The sequence below is a fragment of the Myripristis murdjan genome, chromosome 11, assembly GCF_902150065.1.
Source record: "Myripristis murdjan chromosome 11, fMyrMur1.1, whole genome shotgun sequence".
Taxonomy (NCBI): Eukaryota; Metazoa; Chordata; class Actinopteri; order Holocentriformes; family Holocentridae; genus Myripristis; species Myripristis murdjan.
Window position 1 is genome coordinate 15,470,776 of NC_043990.1, and position 25,071 is coordinate 15,495,846.

Here is a 25,071-nt window from a genome sequence, read left to right on the forward strand (position 1 = left end):
TCTGGCTAGTCTGTGAATGCTTTGCACCAAAGGAAGCCAAAGGGCCGAGAGCAGAAAAGGCTTTAGCATCAGTGAGTCCGGCTGTCTGAAGTGCCCGCTCGCCGCCATGCGGGAGAAACTTTTTGCATTTCACTTTCCAGTTTTGATTCACCACTTTTTTTGTGTGTGTGTTTGTGTGTGTGTGTGGTGAAGATCCCCCCAAATAAAGTAAATCTACAGCATCTCAATTAAGGAAAATGGGACACTTGCGGACCTACTTCCTGGTTTAGGCTTTAAGAGTAAGAGGTTTATTTTTCTATAAAAGTCTCGCCTAGTGCAGCTTGCAGTTTTAGAATAGCTGAAGAACACGACCACTTGGCTGGGAATCTCAAAGATCATTATTGTGGTATTCATTTCACAACGTAGAGAAGAATCTCAACGCAAGTGTAAGCGATTGTGGTGTTATGGTTCCATTGTGACATAAGATCTGAACAATGCTACTTACATTACTGTTGTTCTTTTGTTTTTAAGTCTTGATCGCTAACTGGGTCATTTGAAGGCAACCCGTTTATTTATTCCACTGGTTATGCCAATGTGCAGTGTGACTTAAGTGGATTGTTCAAATATTGCTCAGCTGGGTGATTAAAAAGCTGTGCTATGTTTTTGGTTCTATGGGTTCTTAAGTAGTGAGTAGTTTCAGCCAAGCAATCTGTTAGATCAAAGTTGCTCTCCAACTGTGCTGATGATACCCAGAGAACAGGACCGGCTTAATTGGTTGCTAACCAATGAGTTAGTTCATGTTCACAGTCCACAGTTTTCTCTTATTTTTAATTCTTAGTACATGGTGTCTTACATGGAAGACAATTTTCTTCAGAGATTGAAGACATTGGTAACTGTTGGTGGAAACACAGTTCCACCCCATACTTATTAAGTCAACATTACCATCACTTAATCACAAAGAACACCACCCTCACCTGCCATGGAATTAAAGTTTTGAAAAATCACTGAAGCCTGACAGAGGGCCATCTGTATTCCCTTGGAGCTGCTCTAAAGTGCTTTCAGAGCAAATTCCTTCAGAGGACACTTAAGCATCACGGACAGAAGCCATCAGCGAAGATGAATGATTTAATAATGCATCGCAAAATGTCCACATGGATATCAATGAGGTGAAATCAGTTTTTTTTGCCCAGTGCTTGAGAGGTTAATATTTTTAGGAAATACAGTAGGAGGTTTCAGGCACGCACATCCTTGTGCAGGTTCACACTTCACAAGAGCTAGCTCAAAGTTCAGTTCACAAAGATTATAATGAACTGGCTCACATTCATAGTTCACCATTTTGAATTTTGAACTAAGCTCAGAGTCCTGGAAATGAGCTAGTTCCCACTCATTTCGTTTTTTTTTTTCTTCTTTTTTTTTCTCGCTGCTCTAAGCTCTAGCCCCCAATCATTGCCACTGACCACTTCCCAAACTAAATTACTCTGTAAGACTATAATATCACAGACAGACATTACTTTTAAAAGCCAAGAAATAACAGTGTGTGCATATGGTTAACCACTTAAACAATGTTTCACGTAGCAGGACAAAGTAAACAGTCTACAACACCACAGGCGATGGCGCAAACAGGTCCCAAGATGGAGTTAGACAGCAGATGAATTAAACATTCAAACCGATTTTCTCATAACCAAATTGTTATTAAAGTTAATAAACACTAATTATGGATTTTTCACTCACCAACTGTTGTCCCTACTCAGCCTGCTGTAGTTTAGTGTATTTTTGTATTCCACCATCCTCCATAGAAAAAAGTAAACCAAACAGTTAATGAACTTTGTACATATCACAGTCCCTTTTTAAAACATCACCCTCCTCTTCCTCGTGGTGGCAAACCTGCCAAATAACTTTGTCTTTGTCAGTGATTACATGTCCTGCTCAACACACAGCAAAGGCAGGCTGGATAGTTGTCTGGCATCATCCATGCACAAACGCAAATAGCTCTTTATTGAGCCTGAGACAGCTGAAACTTGCTTCCGGTGCTGCTGACGGGAATGATTTTGTAAATGTTATGGAGAATGGTCAGATGTGGGTTTGCTTGATCCATGTCTCTGGCAGAGAGGAGTGGTAGGACTGCATAGGTGTTAAGATCCAGGGCTAACTCAGAATAAAATGACGGTTGTTTGCCTTGGCCTCGGGTGCCATAAAACAGCGCATAGGCGTCATGAACTTAAGAGTTCAAGTTTAACAAGAGTTCACATTCATTACTTGCAAAAAGGGCCGTTCAGTGCACCATTCATCAAAAATATGATCATGTTCAATAAATGCTGTTCTTTTAATCCGTTCATGCACAACACTGCTGGCCTGTCCCAACTTCCACTGCAGCCTACGACGACCACAACCTCCAGCTGCTCCGGGGAATCAGACTTTTTGACCTTCTGATCGGCAGTTTGTGTCTCTAACCTTCAGGCTACTGCCGCTCACAGTTCTATACAGAGATTTATCTAATTATATTTCCACCCTGCTGCTCTGAGTTGTTAAGTGCTGCTTGAGCAAGCAGTTTGAAAGATATTTTAACGTCACACACGCAGGCTATCAGTATAGATTTATGATTTAATTCCTGTTTTAATATTGGAACAGATTGAATATGCACACACTCTACCCTTAATGATGCACTCTGGGTAATGATGTCATCGCAGGAAGTGAATTAAGGGCTGTAAATATGAATAATATGCGAGAGACAGAGAGAATGCATTCATAGAGGAGACACAAAGAGGAGGAAGGGAGAGGGAAGAGGAGGAGAGAAGAGAGAGACGAGTCAGAGATGTAGACCTACAAACAGAATAAGGAGGACCTGCAATCAGATGGCACAGTTTCTACTTTCAGAGTAGATCCTTGACAGTGGCTTTTTCTAGATGCAAACAGACCAGCTTTTGTTCATATGAGGCTCTTTCTAATGTTCGTGCCCTTCTTGCTCTATGCTTTTCATCATTACAAAGTTTGCCATTACAAAGTTTGCCATTTTACAGTCTGGCGACAGGCACATCAAGAAGTTTACAAAAACAAAACAAAATGCTAACAACAATGTAAAATATATTACTTTGGATTTGGTCCATTGGGGGTCTGCATGGTCTAGATGGGAATCTACAATCGGGGGACATAATTGAATCTGCTATGAGTGTAGCATTATCAGGGAAGGTTTCCATGTGGATTTTCCAGGCCATTGACATTCAAGCGAAAAGAGATTTCCTGGTGATGTTGGCTGTAATCATCTTCAGTTTAGTTATATATTTTTCATATTTCCCCCGCTGTTTGCGGTAATCTGCTTTTGTTCAGATGCCTGCTGATAAATAGATTGCCTGTTGACATTTCAAATGTTTTCTGGCAATCCAGGCACTGAGATGTCCGTGATTATTATCCCGCATAATGTTCCAGTATCTATCCATCTGAATTTACCGTTCAGTTCCTCACCCAGCTAATACAATGAGTCATTCAGCATTGATTCGCAATGTTGTAGTCTATTTTACCATTTGAATATGTAGTTGATTTCAGTAGTCACTCTGAATATAGTTTACAAGGTTGAGACTTGTGTTTCTGAGCGTACAATGCATTATTTATTGTAATAGAAAACATGAATAGAATGCAATAATAAAGAGGTATATAGGAAATCTCAGCAGTCTCCTCTCTCTCTCTCTCTCCCTCTCTCTCTCTCTCTCTTTCTCTTTTTTGCCTCCCTCACCATAAACTACGTGTACTCTGCACACTGCAGAGTAAATGCAGCTAAAATGAAAATAAATGAATTGAACAAAATGAATTGAATTCACTGAACAGCAATAATGATCCAAACGAAGCAAATTTGATATATAGAATGCCATTATACATTTAATAATGCTGTTTGTTTCCCTTTGTGTGAACCAAAAAAAGAGACCTCTCTCAGTTTATTGAGAACATTTATATATGAATCATGTCACACACACACACACACACACACACACACACACACACACACACACACACACATTTTTGTGCTTATACGCTGCTATAAATATATAAAACAATATAAGTGTATAAGTGTATCTATATCTGAAACATCTTTGTGTGTATATGTGTGTGTGTATGTGTGTGTGTTATAGAGAGAGAGAGTGAGAGAGAGACAGAGAGAGAGGGAAAGTAAGAGGGACAGAGAGAGAGAGTGTGTGCGTGACTAATAGCAGACATCAGAGAATCCTACTGATCTAGGGCACAAGGTGACCCTCTCTCTCTCTGTCTCACACATACACTCATACACGCTCTCTCTCTCTCTCTCTCTCTTTCTATCTCTCTCTCTCTCACACACACACACACACACACACACACACTCACTTAAACTTCTGCACAAGCAAACACACAAAGACCCACCTTCTAAAACACCTGCTCAGCATTCTTGTGTTCCCTGCAAAGGTGCTCCACTTTTATTCCTTTAACAGATTATACTGCTGTTACATATTAGAGGGTGCCAGTGTTGGTACAGGTATTATGTGTATGTGTATGTGTGTGTGTGTGTGTGTGTGTGTGCGTGTATTAATGGACTACGAAGGTTAACAGCAGGGGTTTATGGAAGGAGACAGGCGTACATGAGAGGGCAACCCACTTTATGCTCTGCATTACTGAGAGTGTGTGTGTGTGTGTGTGTGTGTGCGCCTTGCTCTTAAATGTAATTGCCTAGGAGATGTGACAAAAATATCTACAATAACTGTTGACAGAAATCATTGCAAAACACAACAAGAAAATATAATAGGAAACAAGCAGCAGTAGTTGCTAATGGCTAATGTTATGAGATGAAAACTATGCATCAAATGGCAGATGTATGGGAAGACATTCGTGCCAACAGACATCGTACTTAAATTGTATAAATCTGAAGTTGTCTAGGCTCAGAGGTCCTTTGTTCCCTGAGTGTTGACTGGAAGGCGGTCGCCTCCTCCATGGCTGCCAAATGAGCTAACACTCCTCACTTAGCCAACCATAAGCCATGTGGCACTCTGCCTCGTTCATCTCATCAGCCAAGTAGTGACTCTTGGTAAAGGAGCTGTGAATTGGATTATATTTACAGTACGAGCACCAGGCTTAATACCTCGTTTTGCTACCCTGCAGGCAGCTAGTTTTGTTTAGAGTCCCTCGGCACCCACACGGGTATTTTCAATCGTATTTGCTGATTAGGCTTCCATTCATGACTGTCTGGGTGTGTACAGACTGAGCTTGATTGACGTTTCAGCGGCTGTCCTTGGACAGTTTTGTTGCGCCCGTTATGTCGGACCCATGCTGCGTTCACCTCATGTGGGAAGGAGCGTCAAGTCTGGAAAGATCGCCCCTTCAACACAACTTGCATTTGTTCATGTCAGTTTTAACATAAAGCAAGTGAGCAGGAAGGTAAAATAAGCTAACTAAGTCCTCAAGTCTATATCAAGAAATGACACTATTAAAGCAACAATATATGCAAAATATGTTTTTATGACAGGCATGCATGCAAGGTGAAGTTCATAATGTATTGTATTCATAACACAAGGTTCGGGCTGGGTCTGCATTGACTTGTTGTTCGGTGTGGTTGCATATCGGGGTGCAGACTTTGAGAAGCCTTGGCCCAAAGGATAGTAATAACTTGCTTTTTTTTACTGCTGCAACTGCAACTTTATGTCTTTCTCTGTCTAAGACACAAACACACACACACATGGACATGCACACACACTCACATGTTGAGCTATCCCTCTCTTCAAGGCTGATTGCAGTATTTTAAGATCTGTCATAATGACAGTTTTACACTTGGACCATTTTTTTTTTTTTTTTTTTTTAATCTGAAAGACACACACGCGTGTTTGTGTGTGCGTGTGTACATGTGTGTGCATCCATACCATATCTTGCTAATTTTCTCTCTGTCTTTCTCTCAGGTTGTCAGGCAGCAATGTCCCCTCTCCCATCGTTAGCAACAAGAATTGGCTTCGTCTGCATTTTGTAACTGATAGCAACCACCGTTACCGTGGTTTCAGCGCACATTACCAAGGTAAGATAATGACAGTTATTTTGAGGGTTATGTTTTTGCTTTTTTTGCCTTTTAATTTTTCTTGCTAAGTTTTTTTTTCCTCTTTGTTTTTTTTTTTTTTCTTTCTTTCCAACTGACATTTTTTTCCCGCATCATCTTGCCTCTAACTTGGTTTAATTATGTTTGTTGACTCCAGTCTCCCTGTCTCTTCTCTTGCTACTATTTCTCCCTGTGTGTCTCCGCTCTCTCCTGCTCTTTCTCTCTCTCTCTGCTAGCTGCTCACACACAGAGTTAGCTTCTTTGACACAGACTCTAACTGGTGGAAAACATTTAGAAATTCATTTGGCTGTGTCCCTGTCTCCCAGCAGTGATAATAAGAGCTGAATGTCTGGAACAACTGATACACACTGGAACAGTGATGGTTTATATTTTTATTTCTCGACCCTCCCCTGTTGTCTTTTTGACTCAAATCTCTGCTTGATCTTCTCCTAAAAGAAGGCTGTGTACTTTTAAAGGATAATTCCGGTTATTTTCAACCTGGGCATTGTCATCATCATCATTGTGTTCAAACTTCATCTACAACTTACTTCATGTTAGAGCTCGACACACCTTCAGGTAGTTAGGAGCGCTGTTGTCCAATACACACACACACAGCTGAATCCTAAAAAATGATTTGAACAAGCCTTCAGGCACAATGTCACACACTGTGACTGAACATTTCAGATATAACAGTCCATTTGATAATAGTTTAGCATTGTTCAGTGTTGCTTTTAGTGGATTTTGATTTTGTTTAAAAGTATTCCTCCCATTGTTTACTTACACATACATTTATTGACTTGCATTCACAATAAATTGACCACAGCAGATAGATATATACGTTTTATTGTACATGGTATTGTATTAGTGAGAACATAATTGCTCATTTTGATTTTGAATATTTCTGCCAATTTTGTTAGATTTCCTGCTATGTTTACTGCTTGTCTTGACACACTGTCTAAATTTGTGACACCAGGTTGATATGAATGTGTTTTCCCAATAAGTAGATTGCATTTACTGAAAATCAGCTGTGGCAGGAATGCAGAATCAGAGTACCTGAGTGATCTACTTGCCAACTAACTCACACTGCTTAAAATAAAATGGCTTATACAAAAAAAAAAAAAAAAAAAAAAAAAAAAAAAAAAAATGCATAAAAGATAAAGGTAGCACATCCAAAAAATAAGTATGGCAGATTACTAAGTTAACACTGCATTTTATTGGCCAACCAAAAGAGTAATGCCGATGCGTTTCGGCCTGTGCTGCCTTCATCAGAGCCTGTAAAACCTATCAGCAAGGTCATGAGTCATATAAATCTCCATGTCCACACTAAGCCCTGCCATCCAGCCCTCACACACTTTAGCTGACGTCACCTGTGTCATCAGTGTAAATGCATGTGAGAGTTTAAGGGGTTGAAGAGGCATAAATGCGAGGAACATGGGGGTACGGCACAGTGACAACACCCGCTGTTGCTACTCTGTGTCCTAATATAATTATTCATATTTTTATTCCCTCTAGGATAAAATCACATTGTGATAAATGGTTATTCGCTTATCAACTCCTTGATAAAATCTCAGTAAATCTGAAGGTGTTGCTTCAAATGCAGAACAATCAAATATTCTTTTATAGGTACTGAAATTCTCGCTGTGCTGTTTCAGACACTCTGTGTTGCTGATTAAATGTTCATTTGAATATAATAACTGTCTTACCAACAGAATGATATCATATACAAATACGGTGTTTTGTTTTATATTATGATTGTTTCAAATGGCGACAAGTCAGTTTTATAAACAAGACATAACATTTGTTAGAGGAAATTGGACAGCTTGATAGGATTTTTACTGGCATCAAAATTACTGAAGAAGGAATTCTACACCACTTGTTTTCTCATAAACATTTTTGGGGATAAAATACCACAAATTTCTCAATCCATTTAACCCTACACTGGATTGGATTTCCCTTCCCCGGCTCCCCAGTTTAACATCACAACACAATGGAGTGTGAGGAATTTCAAGGGGAGGCCAGCCCTGTCTCCATAGGTCAAAGGTATATTTCCTGATTCACAAAACATCGACTAGTGTGTGTACACAACAGAGGTCGCGCTAGACTTTTTCATTGTCTGTCATTTTGACTGACACGGTCATAAAAATCCCGTCATAATCTATTTTTACCAGTCACTTTATTTTTTTAAATGATAAGGACATATTCAGTAGCATTTAATTTTCATTCATTTTTAATTAATATTCAGTCCAAAGTTAGCTGAACATTAAATCCAAACCGTATCTTTTTAAAGAAACTTCTGCCACTCAACTGCCGCGACATTTTGTATGCGGCAAATTTCATCATATAACATATATACATTATTTGAAATATTAACTATCTTGTAACTATCTATTGCCACATTGCCCATTCTGCTCTATCCAAGCCCATCGCCTTTTATTCTTATTAACCCTGCAATTAAACTAAATCCGCCTTGATTTATTTTGCTTTTTATGGTTGTAGAATTGTCAGAATTGTGCAATGAGTGAGTGCTTTTGCACACCATCGGAAAGCTCCGGTTGGTTGCTCTCAGAAACCGTCTGATTTTTTTTCGATTGCACCATTGGTTCAGGAGTTACAGTACTGAGAAGCTCATATTACAAACATGTGACACACCGGGGACTCTTCTGTGATTTGACGGTCGAAGTGTCAGTAGTCCTACGGAGTTACCGTAATGGCACTGTATATAGGCGCAAAGCTCCGTTTCTCCGGTTTCCGACGTTTTTTAAAGTTTCCGTAATGGCACTGTATATAGGCGCAAAGCTCCGTTTCTCCGGTTTCCGACGTTTTTTAAAGTTTCTGTATCTCCTAGACCGTCTTAGACGGTCTAGGAGATATCTATACGTAAAGCAGGCATGCCGAATCCTGTCGGCTCCGACATCATCGGTGTAAGAGACGTCTTTGCTGTCTTCCCTGGGCTTCATTAACCTGCGGTCCATCCTGTGGGTTGCAGTGCGTCACCATAGACATATTTGCCTATGTGCGTCACTGAAGGCTAACAAGGCTCACTTTCGACGGTGCATGGAGCGCTTGATTGTCAACAACCAAGTCCTGCCCCCGCCCTACTTCTGATTGGCTAGTAGGCTTATTGTGAGAACGAAAGCTACGCTTCTATTGGATCCAGAGAAATGTCTGTTAGATAAAGCTGGGCGAACCCACATTTTTTTTTGCAGTCACACCGGTACGCCGGAGATCTGGCACGGCGCCGGGCTGCAATCTGCCCTGTCATTGCCACCAAGTGGTCAGGGGTGTGAATTGCAATCTGTCAAAATGACAGATGGCCTTCAGATTTTTCCGTCACCGTTTAAAGAAACCCGTCAATGACGGAAAATATTCGGTTAACGCGACCTCTGGTACACAACCAGTGGTCCATAGCATTAATGCACACAACATGCAAGAAAGGCAGCAAAATATGTATTTCAGGCAACTGATGACTGGAAATGGGATGTAGACAGATCTCAGTACAGTGCATGTATTTTAATATCGAACAGATCGATTTTTACTGGCTTTTTAGTTTTAATGTTAGAGACTGTGTTTGCCCTCTGGGTGTGTACTGGCCAGCAATGCTCCTGGTGAACTGAAGCTAGGTAAAGCTCTATAGTGAAGCCTGTAAATCAAGAAAATGTGAGCGTAATCAACTGCCATGATGGTAGAAACGAGAAAATAAGAAATAACCAGAATTATCCTTTCAGCACAGAGTACAGTGTAGCATAGCACACGCTTTCAACACAAGATGTTTAAATTGATGCTGTGTGTCATTATTTAAATGTGTTTAAACCAACGCAAGCTACTCTCAAATATACGTTGAAAATAATTCTTTTGACAGTGCGCTTCACTGTACTCTGCTCTTCTTCCCTCTTATTATCTCTTTCCATATTTTCACATTTTCTTCTTCACTTTTCAACACATCTTTCTCTTTTCCTGCTCCTTTCTTGTCATTATTTTTTCTCCGTCCTCCAGTTCTATTTTTTCTCCGTCTTTCTCCATTTTTGTGCATCTCCCTGCACCATGTAATATTGTTGGTGCCTTGGACAGTAATTATGGTTATTTGCCCATTCTTGCAGTGCTTTTGCTGACTTAGGCTGTCATTGCCTTCGCAGAGAAATTTACCTGAACTTATTGAACTTGCCTTCAAACAGGCAGAGACGATCAGAGAGAGTTACCTTGCATAACATTTGCAGAAAGATTTGCAACCTTTGAAACAGAAATGAGAAAAATTGCCTTTGGCAGCTTTGGGGATTTATAATCATGACCAAACCAATGTCAAATTATTGTTCATAATTGCTGGGATTATTATCATTATTTTTTGACCTCTAAATGTATTGTAATATACATATAGCCTACCATACTTAAGGGCCAAAAAAAACATCAACTCCATAAGTGTGTTTACGTCCTTTTAAATTGATTCTAGCTGTGTTATTTTTCACTCCTAATGGTTGTTTCGCTCTCTTAGAGGAGTTTTAACCTTCTTCCCGTCTAAATCCCACCAATGTGGCAGCGTTATCACCTAAGGCTCTATTAAAGTCAGAAAGAAAAGGAGCCAGGGAGTGCTACAGACATCAGCGCTATTCGGACAGGATTAGTTCTCAGAACATTTCAGACATGTCATTATTGCCATCTGTGGTGGCAGTGGCCAATTCACACAGGATTAAATATGAAATGTGTGGGGGTGGCGTAGTTGCCACACACACTCATAGCACACACATCCAAAAACTACTGACTAAAATCACACACACCTCTGCGAAACTAATGGTGTCTGACCAGAGCTACACAGGACTCACAGTGCTATGACAGCAAAGACAGAGAACAGTGTATCCATCCATCATAGCAGGTTATTTAATATCTGCCATGTAAGTTCAATACTCGCAAATGTTCCCTTTTATAATGTTCGGACCTGTACATTATGATTTGATTCATCATGAGACTGGTTATTACCGTGTAGTGTTTGGCACCACAGGTGAACGACACTTAAATAAAATTATTACTTACTTACTTAAACCAGAAAAGCGTAAAGGTCACAAACATAGAATCACAAAACGCAGAGCAAAGGCAGGCATAGTGCGATAAAGAATACAGAAACCTTGTACCTTTGAGTCGAAGAAAAACTGCTGTTTGTGTTTTCCCTTTGTTGCCAAAGCTTTCTTGACATTTTACAATGTTAGAGCAACAGTTTGGCTCGGTCTCAGGCGCATGGAACATTTTCAACAAGTATGAGACAATGCCTGTTGTCATCAGCAGTGAGGAGAAGTTTCAAGGTTTCCTCAGTACACACAGGGTTTCTTCAGCCCACTGTCAATATTTGTATTAGCCTCATGTTCCACTTGCAAGGCTGGGGTCAGTTCACAGTTAAATCGGCCATTTAGAAATGTAAATTGAAACTGCAGTTCGTTTACAAATGATTTAACACTGAATTATTCTGAATTATTTCTCAATCTCTGGCTATGAAAGTCTTAATAAGTTGGATATGATGGCCCCTGTGACAACTCATGCCAGAAGTGCTAGAAATGTTTCCTTTTTGAAAACAGTTACTGCTTACTAAATGAACTGACTGAAGAGTGAATTTATCCTGTTATAGGGAATATGCAAAAAGACAAAATATAATTACCTTGTGTAATATGGTCAATGAATTAATCATCTTAATTATTCTTAATATATACACACATAGCCTATAGTAAGACTGAGAGAGGAGCTTTTAAGAATTTAAATTAAATTTCTTATTAAACCTCCACCCTCTCTCCTCACCCTCTTTTTCATTTTCTCTTCCCTTCCTTTCATTTTCCTTCCTCCCTCCTCACTCCTCTGCTCCTCTTCGTCCTCATCATCACAATAATCGTCTTGTCCTTTCCTTATCGTCGTCTCCTCTCTCCTCCCTTCACCTCTCTCAAACACTCATTGATTGATTGACTGACAGATCGGCCACTCCACTTGAGATTTACTTTAATTGGCTTAATTGATCATAATTGGTTTAAAAGGTTAATTAACATGTTAATGAGTGGTGTCAGTCTGATAGGTTAGTTGATTAATTAGTAGAGCTGCCTAACAAGGTTATGATTGATAGCCACTTCCTGCCAATCATCTCCGTTACTTTGCTGGTTATTAAGAGGTGGCAGGAGGTTGGGTTGGGTGCAGATCTAGAGAAGAAAGTCGAGACTGAAAATGATGCGATCAATATGAGCCTTACTTGCTGATTTGAAAGTCTCACAATTTGATCTGAAAAATGTCATAAAATAATTGAATAATACGTCTCAATAAACCGTACCTATCATATTTTTTAACTCGCAGCATGGTCATTGGTTCTCTTTACTGTCATGTCCCTTCAGTCTGCTTGTACTGCGCAAAACCCGGTCCCTACTTGTCCCTGAGAAAATGAAGTCATCCACTATGGTTTTAGATTATGTAGCTGCTAGTGCAGTGCCCATTCAAAACATGTTTGGGATGAGACAATTGCTTGGCCTCCGGTATTGCAGCTTTCCAGAGAACCACTCATCCAAACAACTCATCCAAAGTAAAGGACAGACATGCTCCTTCCACTTGAGTTAGATTTTACTTACATAGGCAGATAAATAGATTCATACATGCATACATAGATTTGATATATATTAAAATAACTCTGATACATTTTAGGAAATGTGTGTCAACAGTGTCAGTAAGCAGTGAGGAAAAATCAATAGTACTCCATTAGCACTTCACAGCAACTTTCACTGCAACTCATGCCTGCCCCATTTACAACATTATTATTGTCAGTGGCAGGACTGGCAACATCCCAGTGATGAAATGTTGGATTATGGATGAACCATCAGTTTTACACTTCAGAAAGGTGTGTAATCACCAGAAGAATGGAAAGCACATACAAATCAAATCTGTTACACATGGAAATGTTGAAATATTAGTTGAATATATCATTTTTTTTTTTTATTATTTATTTATACTGCACTCTACTCCTAGAATTCATGGGAAGCTCATCAACTCCACTTCATTACTTTCATTTTATTCCAGCTGTTTTTGCTTCAGGGGCTATGTCCACCAAAGTGTTTTTTGTTCCCAGCTGATAATACCGGGTGCTCCTCTGAAAACGTCCAGCTGAGAGCGCTTGGAGGTGCCGTGAGACTTTTTGATTGCTATGACACAGACTATATGTGGAAGATATGATTCATTTGTCCATTGCAAGCGCATGCTTTTGCAGTCTTGTCTTCAAAAGACATGGATATTCAGTTATCAACAATGTCTGTTTCTGCTCAAATTAGTTGTTTTTGTGAACTCATAGGATGGGGCAGTTGATCTTTGTGGCATTTGTCCAGCGCCTCAGCCATTGTTAGCTAAAAAGTGGTCGTGTCAAGTGCAGCATTTTATCAAAAGTTGAATTTTTTTTTTCACCTCTTGGCTCCCAGCACTCAGTGCCGCATCACACTCCTCACATAAACACGTGATGCTCCCATCACAAACAATAAGGAAACCACACCAGCTTCAGGAAAACCATTTTGGTGGACACAGAGTCATTTTTCTTTTCTTTTTTTTCTACTTTTTCAATTGCACCCTAGAATACTTCACTATATTTTCTTCCACTGTGTTCTACTTGTCTGCAGGAGAATTAATTGTTGTGGCAATGCTCTGGGGCTGGGTTAGTATAGTTTAGTGGCACGAAACAATTCCAAATTTTTCTCTGAGAGAATAAACAAATATGCTTTGGCAGGTTTAGTTTGGTTTATAAGACTCTGCGATGAGACCTCTGAGGGAGAGGATTGGCTGTAGGTGCTGCCAACTAGCTGGACTGACTCACTTTCTCTGTGCGTGTGCGTATGTGTGTGTGTGTGTGTGTTATAGGTCAGCGTCTTGGCACATAAAAAGAGTCTCTTTCTGCTGCTGCCCAAATTATGAAGTTATGAATTAATAATGATCTCCTAATGATGTATATGCAAGTATGCAGAGAGGCATGGGGGGTGGGTGCAGAGAGAGGGAGAGACACAGAAACAGAAACATATATAAATATATATATATATATACATATGAAGACAGAGACAGAGCAAGACACAGAGAGAAGCAGGTAAACATACAGAAAGCGAAAGAGCTAACCAGATATATCGTTTGGCTGGGGGGCTAATCGTTTGGCACTGAATTTTGGTTAAATATTTAAACATAAATACTTAGAGTTTTTTTTTTTTTTTTATGTCCTGCTGTTGTAAATGTCTGTTGTAGACTAATCTAGAGAGAGAAGGGGGGCAGCAATGACTGGTTGTGTTTTTGGAAGCAGGGAAAGCCTATTAAGAGCATTTAGTAATAAAAAGCCTGGAGCTCCTCTACACAGCTAAACAGAATTTAACAGTTAATTGGCCATTTGCATGCTTAATTGATATTTAAAAAATATTCACAATAGCAGTGTTTTTAAACATGCTATAGGCCAAATGTTCAGACATAAATTATGGGAATTTACCATGTCATTTCAAATATTGCATGCAGGGACATATAGTGCTTTGGTTAAAAAAAAAAAAAAAAAAAAAAAAAAAAAAAAACCCTCATCTATGTAATTTACATCATCCTCCTCTGATCTTGGATCAGAGCTGTCAGTATCTATGGAAATGACTCAGGAACACCAGTATCTATAAATTAATCAGTGTGCCATGTATATAGTGTGTATAGTAGCCTACACAGAGCAGAGTTGAACAGAGAGGACTACCTTCAATATTTACACTTCATCTCAGTACAATTCTTTTTAACTTGATAATTTGTCCTGCAATAAATTTAGACTGCTCTAGATATTATTCATTATTCTTAAGCCCCCTTCAGCCCCCATCATAGTTGAACACAACTACAACTGCTAATTGGTCTTTACCATGTTTAATTGAAGCTCAGTAATTTTTCAAGTATGTCAGTGTTTCTAATTTACAGCAGATGCTTTTCACCTAAGGAACCAAATATGAAACATTTAAATACACCCTCTGCCCTAAGATAGAAACTTCATATGTCATTATGACATGGTTAAAGGACTCTCAGAAATTATTCAACTATTGCAGTCATGAAGCACACTATAGGCTCTTCCCCGTGTACTTTGGAGGCCAGGATGGAAATGGAGCGGGTGAAGTCTCTCACCTTGGGAGCCAGGCTCATTAAAACACAGTTCAGATATGTTGTACTTGTCATGAGGAGGGGTGGGGACAGAGTGGGGCTGAAGAAATAGGCCAAATAAAAGAGACAACATATAATTTATTACTACTTTTTTTTTTTTCCTTGAAGTGTTTGACTTGTAGATTGAATTTAAAATTTTGTTAACTTTTAGTTTGTTACACCAAACATTGTAATCCTTTTTTTAGTCTTCAGTAAACCATGCAGGCTTAACATATATGTAAAATTCATGAAATGTAAGCTCATATACCAGGGCAGACAGTATGTAATCACATACACTCCATCCTGCATTCCAAAGCATCATTATATTTTGTAAGGTAGAGGAAAATAAGCCACAGGTATTAAATCCCTATGAGAAGACAAGCTTGTAGAACTTCTCCACCAACAATATTGCAATTGCAGAGTGGGGCTTCAAGACTTAATTTACACAGAAACAGCACATCTGATTTTGGATGTTGTTGTTGTCGTTGCATGTGAATTACATTTTCCTTGATGGGGCAGCAGTACCTCAAGGATTGAGGTACTGCTGCTTGAGGTACATGAAGCAGGTTTGAACTCCTGGACAAACTCAGAAAACCTTTGTGAGGAAAATAATGAGCAATGCTTTTATTCTTGAGCGAAGTATTGAAATCCAGCTGCTCCTGTGGTTGCTGCTCTTTGGCCGAGGATAAACGACTGCGGTTGTGCAGGGTAGGCAGAAGAGTGTGTGTTATGCTTCTACCCCCTGCAAATACACCCCCAGGCCGCACCTGCAACAAGGAATGTGTTTTCACTTAACTATAAAATAGTTTAGTGGTTTAAGTAGGAATTATAAGCGCAAACAGCCATCTGTCAGAACTAGAAACCAGTGAACCATGTTCCAGAATAAACACTGAATTTCAAATGAGCACAGGAGTAACGTATGAGACCACCATTTCACAGTGAATTTCCCCATTTAATAGGTCAACTTTTATAGTTTTCAGGGTCATGCGTTTACAAGGAAGCCGTTTTGCCTGTTTCTAATTATTTATAACGGGAGTTGGGGAAAAGAGCCAACCGGCCACTTTCAGCCAGTCATTCAGACAGCCGGCTAGTTCGTCTAACATCTTGTTAAGTCAGCTGTCCATCCACCCAGCCAGTAAGCCCGTCAGTGAACTAGTCATCCACTCAAAAATAGAAATCAGGCATTAGAGTCGCCAAACGTCGCAGGGATGCTGAGTAACAGAAATTGAATGATAAAAATCTATATATAGTCAAATGTATGCGATCATTCATTATTTATTACTTCAAGCCAATGCAGCATCAGGTAAGGGAGTATCACTCAGTATGAGGTGAGAGAACACTGTTACGTTGCCTCTGGGCAAGCTTAATAAATTCCACATCTGCAATGCAACAGTAGTAGTAACTAACATATTCACCTTTAATTTTTCACACATGGTTAATAGAGTAGATTACCCACTATAGCTGCAAAGCTGTGAGTCTACTACAGGGCGAGTCAGCATCACTCAGTATGTGGGGAGAGAGAGCACCATTTGACTGACTGATAGGCTGATTGGCTTGAATTTGGCAGCGTGTACTGCATTGCATTGTGGGAAAAGTGTCTCCACATGCAAGACCACGTCCACATCTATTATTTAGTCTCCATGATGGCTGTTTTATGTGACACATTTGTATATATACTTGTCTGACTTGTCCTCTTTCTGCAGAGAAGGGTAACCCACAAAAAGTCAAAGGCTACCAAACACATTAAGTTTCAGATGTTACTGGTAATAGTTTTCAACAACAAAAGTGCAAAAACAAAAAAAAGTTGAAGTAAATAACTGTGAGGTGGGCTGATAAATTCAAAGGCAGTGTGATTAAATAACAGATAATTTCAAAACTTCCTTTCATTCAACACTCACTGCAACGTTGCCATAAAGGTCATCTGTTGCTGTGCATGAATAATTCACATCTAAATACTAATCAAAATGACATGGCCACAAACACTCTGCAGATTGTTCAATTTATCAATTCAATTCATTAAATTAGATTTTTGTCACCTCCACCCCTTGTATTAAAAAAAAAAAAAAGTTACTTTAGTCATTCAGTTAGACAGTCAGCATGCATTTCTTGAGCTTGAACCTACTAAAGCACATCCTGCACACCAGACCCCTGCTAAATACCTACATTGTAATTGTCATGTACTAAGTCACTCAGTCAATCTGCCAGTCAATCAGGATTTTACTCTGCTGTTGCACTTACTGTAAGTAGCTTGGTTAACAGTGTCAGGTAAATGCCTAGAGTGTCCAGTCAGTCAGCCATTCAGCCTGGCGGGCGGCCAGTCAGCTGGTCAGCCAGCCAGACATCTAGTCAGTTGAATAGTTGCCAGGGGTTCCATTTACTCTACGAATTTCAGTCTGAACACTGAGAAATAATGTCCGGCCCTTATTAATGAACACAACATTACAGAGCAGGAGACAGAAGAGGGGAGAGAGGGTTTTTATGTTTTTCACTCTCTGGCAAATCTGCAAAGATGAGATGTCGGTTTTCCTCAAAATTCTGATTAAAAGTTTAACCTTAACCTAATCTCGCTGAAGACTAAAACATTAAAGCAATACTATGTAAGTTGGCAGTGCGGTGGCCACTCTGTTGCTTCACTTTGGCTTTGCCGTCACTTACTGATGACATCACCAGGAGATTTAAGCCAAGCAGTGAAGTCAACAAGGAGGAAATATGGGAGTAAAGCCTTATGGCGTGCAGTGAGGTGAGTAAAATCTACTTTTTTTTTTTTTTGTTAATTATGACATGAATGTTACTGGTGAAATACAAAAGACCAATGTAACATAACATAAAGTAGCATGTGAAAACAGTAGCAAATGGTAGGTAGACCACATAATGTGACCATAGCAAGTGCAAGCATGAAACTTCTACTCAGCCATCAAGAATAACATAGCTAATTGATATCATTACAAGCTGAGTTGTTGCTAGTAAGCTGTCATATTGTAGTGTAAGAATGTATATGACGAGTACTGTATGATTGTGGCAGGAGCAAGTTACATGAATGAAACACAAGCCAGATATAACTTTTTCTAAGCTCATTGTGACAGCTTACACACTTCTTGTGGTGAACAATTTCATATTTTATGTCACCACTACTACTGTAATTATGTGTTACAGAGTTTGAGTCCACAAGCAGGAGCATCGAGGGCCATGAGGACAACTGTAGGTTCCAGCTGATGTGTCTGAGTGGTGTGAGATACAAACTCAGATCCTCAAGGAAATTACACTGGACGTAATCCATCGAGGCTGTGGTCACATCTCTCTGACCCTCCATGTGGCCCCACAGTAGCTTCTTTATCAGCCTTATTACTTCCTTCTTTTTTCTTTCTTTCTTTCTTTCTTTCTTTTTTTTTGGGTGCATTTTATCTTCTTTTATACAGTCATACCAGACCCAGTTGTCTTATATCTCATAAACAGCTGGGTCTCTTGAGATGCAGAATGTCACGTTTTTTTGTTGGTGTTTTTTTTCTGCAAAATGAAAGATTGTGTTTTTTATTCATGTGAAACTTACATAGTGCAGGTTTAATTAGAGATGAAAAAAACAAAACATTTCTTTGTGATCACCAGTGTTCAAAGATGTTGCCAAAGGAGGCAGAGACACACTAGAAAGAAGGGGTAGAGTGAAAGACGGCGGAGGGAGGGGTTCAGAGAGAAAAATAGAGGCAGGGTCTTATGAGGATCCTTATCGCCGCATGCTTGCTGTTTGAATATTCTCTCTCAAACATCAGAGGAGTGATGTTTTAAAATGGATAACTTTGTAATGAATATGTAGTGATGTTTTTAGTTAAATTACTTAACACATTTGTAATGTGTAATTTGACTGTTTTTCTTGTATGATGCCTAGTGAAATCTTCCATTCTGTTTTGAGTGAATTTTGTCATTTATCAAAAAAAAAAAAGAAAGAAAATTATCAAATGTGATGTACACTATGAATGCCATCAGTTACAAACATGATGGCTTTTATAGTGTCAATGGATATTTGACTTTTTCAATGAATAATTTGTAGTGTGACACTGATATTTTCCTAAATGTGCAATAAATGTATTTTAATGTATTTGTATTTTGGCTTTTATAATTGTTGATTTTGTATTTAATATATATTGACCTTCATAATGAATGTTGTACACTCCTCTGTTGTTGTCAGGGAGGTCAGAGGTGAGGCTTTCTGGTAGGGTTTCAGTGTTTCGCTCGAGGACATTTCAGCAGGGTGTGTGTTTGAACATGAGCACTTCAGTTGCATGATGTTCTCTCTGCTCACTAACACACCCTGCTGGCACCCCCTTTTGCTACAGCAGTGCTGAAGCCTCTCAGCAGTATGTCTGCAAACCAAGCTGAGAGAGTATACTGACAAGGAGACCTTATGGACCTACCCTCCATTACATTTTTGGTTATAGTACAGTCATCAAACAAAAATACCAATCCACTGAAGAACTACAAATACAGCTTAGGTGGTTAATACACAGTGCAATACAATGTAACCAACAGTGAGTAAATCAGCACTAAAATTCTTCATGCAAATGTTTCAAAACATGTTCATGGAAGGCATAGTTTTAGGTAATTAGTTTATTAATACAAGATTGGCCAGATTTTCAATATGGACTAATTGTAGCAGTGCAGCACTCTCAATGGTAGAAAATTTCCCTAAAGTTTCCCTAGTTCTGTAGTTCTTCTGTAGGAGATTTTGAAAAACTGTTGCAATACTTTGGAAATGTTTTCCTCAGCCTACAGCATAAAAACACTTTTTTTTTTTTTTTTTTGCTCACTGAAAATGCAACTTTTTCAAAAATTGTGAAAAACTGAAAGCCCTCCTGGGTGAGGAAGTGTTAATATGCCAGGGCTTGCCTCTCTGTTGCCCTCCTTTTCAGCATCTTGTTGCCAGAATTAACACTGCTCGGTTCATGATTAATCTCACACAGCCCGTTGAGAAACTAAATAATAACAGTGACGATGATGTGGATGCAGGCAAATGGGAGGAAGAGGTGTCTAAAGGGCCAGCAGTGGGAGAGAGGGAGACGCAGGAGGCTAGTTTGTTTGGAGCCTGAAGGAAAGGTCTGTCTGAGGTTTTGGAAATAATCCAGCCGGGCCTGGTTAAACCATAATGGAACTAATCCAGGAGGGCCTGGGCAAAACATGATGGAACTGGCCCAGCGAGATGAGGGAGGCAGAGGATGGCCAGAAAGCTCCCACTGACCTTCAGTCAGTCATACCACAACAGTTGTCCTTTTAAAATTCTCAGTCGCAACTCAAAATCAATAGGCTGTTTCAACATTGAATATCTGAAATGATTTAGGAGGCTGTTTCTTTTTTTTTTTTTCTTTCCTTCAACATCAGCATACTGAAAATGTCACAATGTTCTGATGTTTTCTGTGTCTTGCTGAACGGGCCATTGAACAATTATTATAATAAGGCAGTGAAAGAAAGTAGGAGTGCTTATCAGCTCGCTTAAATGCAAATATATGTTATTTCACGGAGTATGCTGGTGTTATTTATTTATTTTATTTTTTCAATCACCACATGCGACGGTGTGTAGAATACATTTTTCTTTTGAGTGTAATGGAAAATATATAAAGCAAAGTTGTACTTCAAAATAGTAGCCAGCTTACCTTCCCTCCATTTTTTACTATAGTTTTTTTTTTTTTTTTTTTCCATCATTGTTTGGTGTTTGTTATTTTTTTCTCTATGGGTTGAATATGAATAATTATCCCCTGCGGAGAATATGTTAGGCATGGATATAGAAAATGCTGTGAGTTACACTCATCATGTATTCTGTCCACACACCTCTCTAGTCCTGTGCTCTAATGTCCACAACACCTGGCTCCGAGTGTGTGCTGTGTCTGAGTTTTTAGTAGGTGTGTGTGTGTGTGTGTGTGTGTGTGTGTGTGTGTCTACATGTTTCTATGCATCTGTTCATATGCCCCTGTGTGTGTTTCTCTGTCTTTATATGCACCTGTGTATGTTTTTGTGTTGATGTATGCATGAGTGTGTGTGTCTAACCTCACCCCTGTCTGCACTAGTGTGCCTATACTGTAAGTGTGTGTGTGTGTGTGTGTTTCTTTTTGTACGTTCTGTGTATGTGTTTGTCTATTTTGTCAGTTGTTCTATCCGTCAGTGTGTGTGCATCTTATTATTTGTGTGTTTGCGACAATGTGTGTGTGTGTGTGTGTGTGTGTGTGTGTGTGTGTGTGCAGTTACACAACTGTATGTCTATGTGTGCGTGTGTGTGTGTGTGCGCACGCCTGTGTCTGTCTCCTGTCTCTGCGTGTGTCAGGTATGAACAATCTATTTCCTTCCCTGCGGCAAAACCTACCAATCACATCCCTCCATCATCTCTCTTCATTACGTATTCATGACTTTCTGTGTCTGCAGGGCTGTGATTGGCTCATAATGAACAACTGACGGCATTATCAGTCAACCAATGCTATGGCAACAAAATCAGTCAGTCAGTACAATAGAAACTCCAGTCAACCATTGGTATGGAAACATTATTCAACTGGAGTAGTGAGACAGTATACCCCTCAGGGAGGCTGATATATTGGATTTTGTAGACTGCAGGCTCTCTTTGATATGGCTGTCGTAATGTCTAAAACGCACTTGTGATCAAAGCAATGCACACATCTCGAAATGCTAATTGTGCGTTGCTCGGGATAATTACAGTCGAGCCACACAGAGAACTCTTAGGAATATAGGGAATATACCATTTACCAACATGAAAAACATGGTTTTGTGTAAATAAATCCCCAAGTCCTTTTCCTTGTCAGCCATGGCTAAAGAACCATTAGTCAAACTGAGTACTGAGACACCGTAGGCCTCAGGGGGTTGATATGGGCTCATAAATCTACAAACTGCCCCTTTATCATCTTTTATATTATTTTTGGAGCATGTATTTCAGCGGCACCGGTTTTCATTGTTGACTCAGTACTCTGCGCTTGCTATTTCTAAAGGGCCATTACCACTGAGATCATTAAGTGCACTTGTGAATGGACTCGGGTTAATAAATTCAGCTGGTTTGTATAGACACAATCTGGCGATGTGTCATTACTCTGTTGAGGTGTAGATGTGTGCGGTGAGTATGAGGCCTACGTAGTCACTTTCTACACAGATAAAATCAGAGCCAGCTACAAGCGCAATAGTGCAATAATTCTGCACCATGATCTCTGGTGCTGACTGATTGATTAAATACATGACAAATTAAGCAAAAGGACACAAATGTAGGGTATATCCATGACGACAATACAACTACATCACATGGCGTATTTCCATTTTTGGTCCATAAATCATTTGGAAGGGAGTGAGGCAGAGAGAAAAAGGGCGCCGGCACGCACAGATGCACATATTAAATAGTATACATGTGCGATTAATAAATGCACCGTTCATGCCTCTGAAGCAACTGAGACAACAACAAAAAAAAAAAGCATTATCTACATATCTTGAAAAAAAGATGTTGTGATGTAGCTATCTATCCTAGAAACCCTGCCTTCCTTTACAGCTCAGCCTATTTCATTTAAGATTTATGAGTAGTTGTCAGCTACATCAAAGAATCTTCACCACTTCTTTGACTGGAACAGCCAACCAAACCAGCTCCAACCGCTCAAACATTATCGGGGTAACACTACAGCCTGGATCCGTCCACATGAATCACTCATTTCCATTTTGATTCATATCCGCCTCTTAGCCGTGTGAATTTGAATGTTGAATTTTAAAATAACAAGGCAGACACGGCTGTCTTTGGAGCTCTGTGTTTTTTTTTTGTTTTTTTTTTTTTTCTAAATCGTATTTCAATCCTCGGTCTGGATCGTTCTTCACCGTTCACTACAGCAAACATGCAGGTACACTGAAACAGGTTCCTCATGTGGGTACATTAAAACAGCAAGCAGTCCAGGAGCTGGTGAGGCCAATCAAAGTGCTCGATGTCTGTATGCTCGAGTCGGCTCCTTGGAGAACGTGTCTGCCAGACTTAAGATCCGTGAAATTCAGATGCTATTGTGGTAAAAATAAGTGATTCATTTGGGCCCAGCCTAGGGTAACTGGGTAGAGTAGATTTTAGCATTAGAACTTGGTTTTGCTTGGTGTGTATTGTGGTAATTTGGGAATATAGTTTTGTTTTGGTTTGCAACTGCCTGCTTCAGTCTCCCTTTTCTCATAAAATGTGGTTGCGGGTGTATTTTATTAGCAGTGGAAAGGGATTTACTTCCTTGTGTATTCTGCTGCTGTTGAAATTTAGTTCAGCTCTGTGTTTACTGTTACAAGTAAAATATAGTTTTGTTCAATACGTAATCTGTTAGTTCAAAAATATGGTTTAGTTAAATGCATCTGCCCTTCCATCTGTTGTTTGCAGTAGAACTGCTGCTTGTAGGCTAGAATATTAACATGGGCATATTTAACTGTGATGCATATTCACACAGGACAGGTTTTATGATGCATATTAACAGGGGCTTGATACAGTGAATGAATTTGCACGGGCAAAAACTGGTCTGATTTTTAAGTATTGTTGGCCCAGATTCCCAGATTTGCTTAAACAGGGAGAAAACACATTTAAACTCTGATATTTAACTCCTTGTGATCCAGATCTGATCTCTCCTTGGCTGTCATACAGATAGATAGACAGGTAGTCAGACAGACAGACAGATAGATGGATATATGATGTTTCAAAATGCAATGGCTTATGAAAGCCCATTCAAAACTCATTAGGCGTGTTGAACAGTTTGACATAAATTAAACATCAGTTTTGTTTTTAATGGCTCAAAGTTTGGGCATTTGCAGACATGAATTCTGTGTGGAAGCAGTGGCAGAACAAAGGCTTGAGTCTTTGTTGTCTAGCTTTTATACAGGAAAACATGTTTTAATGTTCACAAAGCTAGACCAAACTATCCAATTTCACTATGTTCCTGAGACGTAGTGTACCAAACTTTGTGAGGGGGCTGCATTTTCCAGTACAGCTACAGTATCTCTAATGGTTCCTACATATTGGTGGAGGGAATGAAAAACACAAGAAAAGGTGAGAAATATGAAATGTGGTGTATTATGGCCGTGAAATCACCACATATTAGTGATTCATACATTTTGCAAATGACCAGCGTTAAAAGATGTCCTTTTTAGTTTTTATCTGACGGAACTGAGAGATAATGTACCTGATTTTTAATGATCCTGACATCAGTTGGTGGAATACTATATTTTATCCTTTGGTGTGGTGGATTTCTGCATACGTTAGTGAAAGTGTTTATGCCTGTGTGATAACAGTGCCAATGTAATTATGCTCCATATAATTTGGGGAGAGTATTATGCTGTCCAAAGCTGTGTATGTCCCTCAGAGGCAGCCATAAGCAGCAGAGATATATGAGTTGCTAGGAGGATTCTCATTAATGATACACTATGAAAATTATTTAAAAATGTAGAGAGCATTTGTTCATAATGGGCTTGACTTGTGGATGAAAATTAGGCTTTTTATGGCTTTCTTTCATCATAATGTCAAATACAAGTTTCACCTCGAGAGTGGTGAAAGCATTGCAAATGTGAGCAAACACGCAGCCTTTAAACACACGTAGGCCGCAAATTACTGTCCTTTAATCAAATCTACCCCTTTACACCTGACATTAACATTATGTCTCATATCCAGATTGTATGCAAATGTCTTCTATTTTCAACTATTTTTGTGCATTTGTGCACTGTGCAGTCACACAGGATGCATGGTGATCCCAGGTGTAAAGAAAGCCAAAAACTCTCAGCCACTATGGCTGTGAGAAATCTGTAGTAAATGAGCCTAATCAGTGTTTAATGGGGGTTAGCATAATGGACCTGTGATGGAGAAACCTCTATGACTTTAGTAAATGAACACAGACTCTTTTTCAGGGCAGAAGTGTTGACCCCATGTAACACAGTGCAGGGAA

At 39.4% G+C, this 25,071-nt stretch overlaps 1 protein-coding gene across 1 annotated transcript in view; it reads left to right on the plus strand.

Moving 5' to 3' along the window:
- Positions 1 to 25,071, plus strand: part of csmd3b (CUB and Sushi multiple domains 3b) — a 409,385-nt gene that overhangs the window by 238,976 nt on the left and 145,338 nt on the right. The window contains exon 6 of the mRNA XM_030063400.1: positions 5,889 to 6,001. Coding sequence (XP_029919260.1) covers positions 5,889 to 6,001 — 113 coding nt within the window. The remainder of the gene's footprint in view (positions 1 to 5,888; positions 6,002 to 25,071) is intronic.